Here is a 10,000-nt window from a genome sequence, read left to right as displayed (position 1 = left end):
GCGATGAGAGGAGGGGGATTAAGTGTGATTGTGGTAATTAGCCTTTCTTCCCCTCAGTGAGAAGTTAAGGCAGTCTGCAGAGAAAACGGCAGGCTAAACCTATATGGCTGGCTTTCATTTGAATGAACAGAGTTTATTGGAAAAAATGGGAACAGTACGGGAGAGATTAAAAGAGAAATGGGACGTCAGCGCTCTCTTTATTCACAGAATATGGTAAATGGTGCATTTTATATAGCGCCTTTCTCAAAAAGAGCTTTACAATGTGCATGACATTCACCCATTCACAGTTAGGGGTTCAAGAGGGTGTCTTGCTCAAGGACACTTCAACCAAAGCTGGGGATCGAACCCGTTAACCTTCCGATTCCCAAGCAGCTGCTCTACCTCCTGAGCACTGCCACCCCACAAAGAAGAAGTGATAGAGAAATAATGTAAATTGTCTAGTCCAGGGGTCTTCAACGTTTTTCAGCCCAAGGACACCCTAGCTGAAAGAGAGATGAAGCAGGGACCCCCACCACATGCTGTATAACATTTTATTTTCATAGATTTCATAGACCAACACCAAACCTCTTTGCAGCAGATCTACAAGCTCACAGATAGCAGATCTACAAGCTCACAGATAGCAGATAGCAGATCTACAAGCTCACAACGCCTCGCGCTGCGAGGCGTTGTGAGCTTGGAGATCGGCTATTTTCGGTTTCTAAGTTCTCTTCAGAATAGGGATAATAGGGTTCAAGTGGTTAATGTAAAAAAAACTATATCCAATCACACAACTATTTGCTGGCCCCCCTGTAGTAACTCTGAGGGGGTCCCGGACCCCCTGTTGAAGACCCCTGGTCTAGTCTGCAAACCATGTGTGTGTGTGTGTGTGTGTGTGTGTGTGTGTGTGTGTGTGTGTGTGTGTGTGTGTGTGTGTGTGTGTGTGTGTGTGTGTGTGTGTGTGTGTGTGTGTGTGTGTGTGTGTTTGTCTGTGTGTGTGTGTGTGTGTGAGTGCGGAAGCGTGTGTACCTCGTGCTATCCTTAGCACCCTCATGATCCTGATGATGGTGGGGTTGATGGGGAGGGAAGCGTTGATCTCGATCTCCTCCAGGACGATGCCCATCACTGACAGTAACACTATGGCCAGGTCTAGCTGGTTCCACCTACAACACACACACACACACACACACACACACACACACACACACACACACACACACACACACACACACACACACACACACACACACACACACACACACACACACACACCGGAGGGTGTGCATTATTTTCAGATAAGTGCACAGTCGCTGTCTCATCGCCATTCTAAATGAATGAATAGTACATATTGTACCCTATTAACAGTTACTTAAGCCGACGTTGGCTACGAGCTATCCTTGAAAATAATATAGATTTTAAAATGACTTTTAAACCTTCGTGGGTGATTTATTGTCAGCTGACTGACTCAGCTGGTACTCGTACTCCACACAAAGTTTACAATTGGGTACATTTAGTATAAAAGAACTAAAAGATTATCTATCTTTCCATGAACTAAGCTAAAGCATTCTAAGCCCTACTGTAGACACTCCGTCGTACTTAGGTCAACCTACTATAGGACTTGTGCAATTAAAAAAGGAAACCAAAAAAGGGCTTAATTGTTCCAGTTCCAGTTTTGAGTCCAAGCAGGCTTGTTATAACACCGGCTAACATATATCAGTGTGAACTAGAAACATGCCATTTTTAATGAGAAAACTGCCTTAATCACTGCCTCTGGTCTGTACTTCCAGAGTTTAATATGTGCTGTCCTACTGCGTCACAGTGCCGAACAGACCATACCAGCAAGCAGCACCAAAGTTCTAGACCAAATAGTCAATAGTGCTTCTAACCACAGGGTACAGAGTACACACACACACACACACACACACACACACACACACACACACACACACACACACACACACACACACACACACACACACACACACACACACACACACACACACACACACAGTTTTCTGGCAGTAGCGTCTAGCAGAATGTGCAATCAGAATGACTCGTTCATGACTCATACCTAACTGCATTATGACAACAATATTATGACAAAATTAACAACAACAAAAAAGCTGTGATGTGAATATGAAGGGAATATAAGGGATAAACTTTGGCTTTCATATCAATTAGATAAAGTGCTATGGTATTGAGGGTATAGATGTGCAGTCACCGATACAGAGAGTTGACATAAATGCTTAAAGCTACAATCCAGGACTTATTTGAATGAATAAAACGTACATTTTAACCGATCTGTATGGTCGAGTCTGTTAATGCAATATAGCTATCACATCTGCAGTGGTTGGATGTGGACTCCCTACTCCTGAAATGAGAAATGTCGACCTTGATGTTGGTCAAGGACACCGACTGGTTATAAAATGTCAATAAAGTTATTTGAAGCAGATGGTGCTTTGGATTGGACAGATAGGAGGTCATTTTTAGGTATAGATAGGAAGTTTTGGCATTGAACAATTTGAACTTGTGGTTAGAGGTTGTCATTGCTGCTTAAATGTGAACGTCATTGTCGTGATTTTTTATTAATTGCAGATCAAAATCACACGTGAACACCGTGGCAGCCAACAACCCTGTGAAAATATTGTGGTGTGTCGGTTGGGGGGTATGAGGGTATGGGGGTGGGATGGGGTTTGGAGTTATAGGGTGTGGGAGGTGTGGGTGGTGGTTGGGGGGGTATGGGGTGGGGGGTGCATGAGGGTTTGGGTGGGTGGAGTTTGGGGGTTGTGGTGTGCTGGTTGGGGGCATGGGGACTGGGGGTTCTGGGAGTGGGGTAATGGGTTGGGTGGGATTTGGGGGTATGGGATGGGATGGGGTTTTGAGTTATGGGGGTTGTGAGGTGTGGGCTGGCAGTTGGGGGGTATGGGGTGTGGGGGAGTATTGCAGGTGGTGGAGAGGGTATGCAGGTGGTGGAGTTATGGGGGTTGTGAGGTGTGGGCTGGCAGTTGGGGGGTATGGGGTGTGGGGGAGTATTGCAGGTGGTGGAGAGGGTATAGGGGGGATTATGTTGAGGGGGCATAGGCCAGTTAGGCCGGATCATACAGGATAGGGTCTTTGTGATGCGAAAGTGTGGTCTAGCCAACACCAACTCATGACTCCTGAAGTGGGATGGGGTTTTGAGTTAGGGAGGTGGAGAGGTGTGGGCTGGCAGTTGGGGGGGGGGGGGGGGGGGTTATGGGAGTGGGGGAGTATTGCAGTAGGTGGAGTTGGGGGGTATAGGGTATGGGGGGGATTATGTTGAGGGGGGCATAGGCCAGTTAGGCCGGATCACACAGGATAGGGTCTTTGCGATGCGAGAGTGTGGTCCAGCCAACACCAACTCGGGACCCCTGAAGTGGGATGGGGTTTTGAGTTATGGAGGTGGAGAGGTGTGGGCTGGCAGTTGGGGGGGGGGGGGGGTTGTGGGAGTGGGGGAGTATTGCAGGTGGTGGAGTTGGGGGTAGAGGGTATGGGGGGGATTATGTTGAGGGGGGCATGGGTCAGTTAGGCCGGATCATATAGAATAGGGTCTTTGCGATGCGATGTGTGAGTGTGGTCTAGCCAACACCAACTTGGGACTCCTGAATCGCTGCCCTCCACACTCTCCTATCTAGCATCAGGGTCTTGAGCTCTACAGTATTGTTGGCTAAGCTGTTACGCCGATTCGCCGAAGTGCATCTACGTAGGTGGTGCACTTCTTGTCTCTCCTGGCTTTGCCCTGGGTTGGCTCTCATAGTGTTAGTTTGCTTGCCACTAGTTATGGGTCCCTGACGCAGTGCCCTGCCTCATCCTTCTCTCTCTGACTTTGTCTGTGACCCATGGTAGGTTCCTGTAGAGGACCACATTTCTGATGTGGTCCGTCCATGTGACTCCTAGTGCCATTCATAGCATTCTTGTGTAGACTCCATCCAAGGCCCTTTCCTGTTGTGCTGTGACGGTCCATGTCTCAGCCCCATACAGCAGTACTGACTCCACTGTAGCTATACGAACAGCCGCCTCTTGAGGCCTTCTCCCATGTCTGATTTCCACACTCTCCTCATCCCATGCAAGGCATTCCAGTCAAGTGCCCCCCGGACCTTCAGGTCCTGTTCCATTGAAGCAGTCCAGGCCCAGGTTATTAGAAGTCCTGGACTGCCTCGAGTAGCTTGTCTCCATCATCTGAACCATCTTCTCAGGAACTCCATAGGCCCGGAGAATGTTCATCAGATTCCCTCGGTGGATGGTGCCAAAAGCCTTTTGGAAGTCATGAAGGTGATCACCACTGAAAGATTCCGCTCCTTACTCCTTCCAGTATCCTCCTCAGCACTAGTATCTGCCCGAGTTTCTCATTACAGGGTCTAAGATGGGTCTAAGACGGTTGAGGATCTTCCTGTTAGCCGTCTTGGCAACTTGTGAGCTCAGGCTAATGCCTTGGTGAGTTCGCCTGACTTTGGTACTGGATCGATGATCATTTTACTGCACAGCTTCGGCAGCTTGCTAGACGTGTGTGCTTGATAAAATCCAACACCACCTCGTCTATGGGCACATACACCAGAACCTCTGCTGTCACTCCATCTTCCCCGCAGCTCTTGCCTCACTTGATAGTAGCCTTGGCCCTCTGGTACTCATCCATGGTGAACCGTCTGGTTTGGGAAGGTCATGGAAGACAGGAGCATCGGATCATCCTCTTCTTCGGTTGAAGGAGGATTTCCTAGGAGTGTTTTGAAGTGCTGGTACCATGTTTCAACTCGTTCCTCTGCGCTTTCTCCCCAGATCTTGGAAGTCTGAGAAGAGCTTCTGCCAGAAATGTCATTGATGTGCTTCCAGCTCTTGCCATGTTTCTGGTTAACATGCACCTCTTTAATGTCCCTGATCTTTTGGGTCAGCTCCCGTTGTTCCAGTTGCATACACTTGATATAGCTCCTCCTTCCTCCGCTTATATTCCTCCCTCAGACCCTCTCCTTTTTGGTCAGCGACAAAGTCCCTGTGTGCTGCTCTCATCTCCTCCCTGGCTGTGGTGATTCTAGGGTCAAGGCATCCGTCTTTCCTCCTTGCTTATAGGCTCTTTAAGACATTCAATGATCTTACATACTATTCCACTATCCACACCGGACACAAGGTTGGTGATCCAGTTGTATGAGTTAGGGGAGTTGGAGGGCATGAGGGTTTGGGTGGGTGGGGTTTGGGGGGTGTGTTGTGCTGGTTGGGGGGAATGGGTGTTGTGGGATTGGGGGGGTATTTCAGGTGGTGGAGTTGAGGGTATAGGGGGGATTATGTTGAGGGGTGCCTGGGCCAATTGTTTTGTAGTCCACCTAATTGTTGTTGTTTTTGGAAAAAAGCGTATAAAGTCTACTAACCATTTCATCCATTGAAAATGCGCTAGCGTATACCCACGACCACGCGCATCTCGTGCAGGGAATGATTATTGTATACCTCAGAAAACAAACCTAGACCACACCACTGATGCAACTGTTTGCAGCTGTAAATGTATGTATTTACAGCCTGTACTATTTATCATTATTTAGTTATGCAATCACTTAACATCACAGTGCAAAAGCTCCTATCTGCAGAATTATCCAGGAAAAGTGGGGGAAAACCTCCTATCTGCATTTGCAATATGAGATCAGTGTAATTAACATATAATATTGTAATATAATCCAGAAATCCAGAAACTGTGAATTATGTGATGGGTATTATAAAAAAATAGCATTGTGCAAAAAAGATACGACATGTTGTAGTTTTCTTTTTCATTTTCCCAACAATGTTAATTTTTCAGATAGGAGGTTTTGCGTTTTGGCCATCGATATGTATCGAACTTGAACACACCTTTTTTCAGGTCGCAGTCTCCTCTGGAGGCGTGGGTTCAAATCCCACTTCTGACAAGAGTTTAGGACAATTGCATGACCTTGGCTTCAGTCAATGCAATTGTTAACTATGCACAAAGACGATATGTATCGAACTTGAACACACCTTTTTCCTGTAGAGTAATCAGTAGTGTCGAAGCGAGATAGAGCGACATAAACTACAGCACTGCACGTCAAGATGGCCGAGCGGTCTAAGGCGCTGCGTTCAGGTCGCAGTCTCCTCTGGAGGCGTGGGTTCAAATCCCACTTCTGGCAAGAGTTTAGGACAATTGCATGACCTTGGCTTCAGTCAATGCAATTGTTAACTATGCACAAAGACGATATGTATCGAACTTGAACACACCTATTTCCTGTAGAGTAATTAGTAGTGTCTAAGCGAGATAGAGCGACATAAACTACAGCACTCAACGTCAGGATGGCCGAGCAGTCTAAGGCGCTGCGTTCAGGTCGCAGTCTCCTCTGGAGGCGTGGGTTCAAATCCCACTTCTGACAAGAGTTTAGGACAATTGCATGACCTTGGCTTCAGTCAATGCAATTGTTAACTATGCACAAAGACGATATGTATCGAACTTGAACAGACCTTTTTCCTGTAGAGTAAATAGTAGTGTCGAAGCGAGATAGAGCGACATAAACTACAGCACTCAACGTCAGGATGGCCGAGCGGTCTAAGGCGCTGCGTTCAGGTCGCAGTCTCCTCTGGAGGCGTGGGTTCAAATCCCACTTATGACAAGAGTTTAGGACAATTGCATGACCTTGGCTTCAGTCAATGCAATTGTTAAATATGCACAAAGACGATATGTATCGAACTTGAACACACCTTTTTCCTGTAGAGTAATTAGTAGTGTCGAAGCGAGATAGAGCGACATAAACTACAGCACTCAACGTCAGGATGGCCGAGCGGTCTAAGGCGCTGCGTTCAGGTCGCAGTCTCCTCTGGAGGCGTGGGTTCAAATCCCACTTCTGACAAGAGTTTAGGACAATTGCATGACCTTGGCTTCAGTCAATGCAATTGTTAACTATGCACAAAGACGATATGTATCGAACTTGAACACACCTATTTCCTCTAGAGTAATTAGTAGTGTCGAAGCGAGATAGAGCGTCATAAACTACAGCACTCAACGTCAGGATGGCCGAGCGGTCTAAGGCGCTGCGTTCAGGTCGCAGTCTCCTCTGGAGGCGTGGGTTCAAAACCCACTTCTGAAAAGAGTTTAGGACAATTGCATGACCTTGGCTTCAGTCAATGCAATTGTTGACTATGCACAAAGACGATATGTATCGAACTTGAACACACCTATTTCCTGTAGAGTAATTAGTAGTGTCGAAGCGAGATAGAGCGACATAAACTACAGCACTCAACGTCAGGATGGCCGAGCGGTCTAAGGCGCTGCGTTCAGGTTGCAGTCTCCTCTGGAGGCGTGGGTTCAAATCCCACTTCTGACAAGAGTTTAGGACAATTGCATGACCTTGGCTTCAGTCAATGCAATTGTTAACTATGCACAAAGACGATATGTATTGAACGTACCTTTTTCCTGTAGAGTAATTAGTAGTGTCGAAGTGAGATAGAGCGACATAAACTACAGCACTCAACGTCAGGATAGCCGAGCGGTCTAAGGCGCTGCGTTCAGGTCGCAGTCTCCTCTGGAGGCGTGGGTTCAAATCCCACTTCTGACAAGATTTTAGGACAATTGCATGACCTTGGCTTCGGTCAATGCAATTGTTAACTATGCACAAAGACGATATGTATCGAACTTGAACAAACCTATTTCCTGTAGAGTAATTAGTAGTGTCGAAGCGAGATAGAGCGACATAAACTACAGCACTCAACGTCAGGATGGCCGAGCGGTCTAAGGCGCTGCGTTCAGGTCGCAGTCTCCTCTGGAGGCGTGGGTTCAAATCCCACTTCTGACAAGAGTTTAGGACAATTGCATGACCTTGGCTTCAGTCAATGCAATTGTTAACTATGCACAAAGACGATATGTATCGAACTTGAACACACCTTTTTCCTGTAGAGTAATTAGTAGTGTCGAAGCGAGATAGAGCGAAATAAACCACAGCACTCAACGTCAGGATGGCCGAGCGGTCTAAGGCGCTGCGTTCAGGTCGCAGTCTCCTCTGGAGGCGTGGGTTCAAAGCCCACTTCTGACAAGAGTTTAGGACAATTGCATGACCTTGGCTTCAGTCAATGCAATTGTTAACTATGCACAAAGACAATATGTATCGAACTTGAACGCACCTATTTCCTGTAGAGTAATTAGTAGTGTCGAAGCGAGATAGAGCGACATAAACTACAGCACTCAACGTCAGGATGGCCGAGCGGTCTAAGGTGCTGCGTTCAGGTTGCAGTCTCCTCTGGAGGCGTGGGTTCTAATCCCACTTCTGACAAGAGTTTAGGACAATTGCATGACCTTGGCTTCAGTCAATGCAATTGTTAACTATGCACAAAGACGATATGTATCGAACTTGAACACACCTTTTTCCTGTAGAGTAATTAGTAGTGTCGAAGCGAGATAGAGCGACATAAACTATAGCACTCAACGTCAGGATGGCCGAGCGGTCTAAGGCGCTGCGTTCAGGTCCCAGTCTCCTCTGGAGGCGTGGGTTCAAATCCCACTTCTGACAAGAGTTTAGGACAATTGCATGACCTTGGCTTCAGTCAATGCAATTGTTAACTATGCACAAAGACGATATGTATCGAACTTGAACACACCTATTTCCTGTACAGTCATTAGTAGTGTCGAAGCGAGATAGAGCGACATAAACTACAGCACTCAACGTCAGGATGGCCGAGCGGTCTAAGGCGCTGCGTTCAGGTCGCAGTCTCCTCTGGAGACGTGGGTTCAAATCCCACTTCTGACAAGAGTTTAGGACAATTGCATGACCTTGCCTTCAGTCAATGCAATTGTTAACTATGCACAAAGACGATATGTATCGAACTTGAACACATCTATTTCCTGTAGAGTCATTAGTAGTGTCGAAGCGAGATAGAGCGACATAAACTACAGCACTCAACGTCAGAATGGCCGAGCGGTCTAAGGCGCTGCGTTCAGGTCGCAGTCTCCTCTGGAGGCTTGGGTTCAAATCCCACTTATGACAAGAGTTTAGGACAATTGCATGTCCTTGGCTTCAGTCAATGCAATTGTTAACTATGCACAAAGACGATATGTATCGAACTTGAACACACCTTTTTCCTGTAGAGTAATTAGTAGTGTCGAAGTGAGATAGAGCGACATAAACTACAGCACTCAACGTCAGGATGGCCGAGTGGTCTAAGGCGATGCGTTCAGGTCGCAGTCTCCTCTGGAGGCGTGGGTTCAAATCCCACTTCTGACAAGAGTTTAGGACAATTGCATGACCTTGGCTTCAGTCAATGCAATTGTTAACTATGCACAAAGACGATATGTATTGAACGTACCTTTTTCCTGTAGAGTAATTAGTAGTGTCGAAGTGAGATAGAGCGACATAAACTACAGCACTCAACGTCAGGATAGCCGAGCGGTCTAAGGCGCTGCGTTCAGGTCGCAGTCTCCTCTGGAGGCGTGGGTTCAAATCCCACTTCTGACAAGATTTTAGGACAATTGCATGACCTTGGCTTCGGTCAATGCAATTGTTAACTATGCACAAAGACGATATGTATCGAACTTGAACAAACCTATTTCCTGTAGAGTAATTAGTAGTGTCGAAGCGAGATAGAGCGACATAAACTACAGCACTCAACGTCAGGATGGCCGAGCGGTCTAAGGCGCTGCGTTCAGGTCGCAGTCTCCTCTGGAGGCGTGGGTTCAAATCCCACTTCTGACAAGAGTTTAGGACAATTGCATGACCTTGGCTTCAGTCAATGCAATTGTTAACTATGCACAAAGACGATATGTATCGAACTTGAACACACCTTTTTCCTGTAGAGTAATTAGTAGTGTCGAAGCGAGATAGAGCGAAATAAACCACAGCACTCAACGTCAGGATGGCCGAGCGGTCTAAGGCGCTGCGTTCAGGTCGCAGTCTCCTCTGGAGGCGTGGGTTCAAATCCCACTTCTGACAAGAGTTTAGGACAATTGCATGACCTTGGCTTCAGTCAATGCAATTGTTAACTATGCACAAAGACAATATGTATCGAACTTGAACGCACCTATTTCCTGTAGAGTAAT

General features: G+C 46.9%; 1 protein-coding gene across 1 annotated transcript in view; it reads right to left on the bottom strand.

Moving 5' to 3' along the window:
• LOC308096237 (voltage-dependent T-type calcium channel subunit alpha-1I-like) overlaps positions 1 to 10,000 on the bottom strand; it is a gene marked incomplete at its 5' end in the record, with an annotated part of 278,135 nt that overhangs the window by 49,561 nt on the left and 218,574 nt on the right. The window contains one exon of the mRNA XM_080443588.1: positions 1,006 to 1,139. Within this exon, the coding sequence (XP_080299714.1) occupies positions 1,006 to 1,139 (134 nt within the window). The remainder of the gene's footprint in view (positions 1 to 1,005; positions 1,140 to 10,000) is intronic.

This window comes from Gymnoscopelus braueri (assembly GCF_963280865.1).
Source record: "Gymnoscopelus braueri genome assembly, chromosome: 2".
In the NCBI taxonomy this organism is placed as follows: domain Eukaryota; kingdom Metazoa; phylum Chordata; class Actinopteri; order Myctophiformes; family Myctophidae; genus Gymnoscopelus; species Gymnoscopelus braueri.
This window is presented reverse-complemented; position numbering and strand designations above follow the sequence as displayed.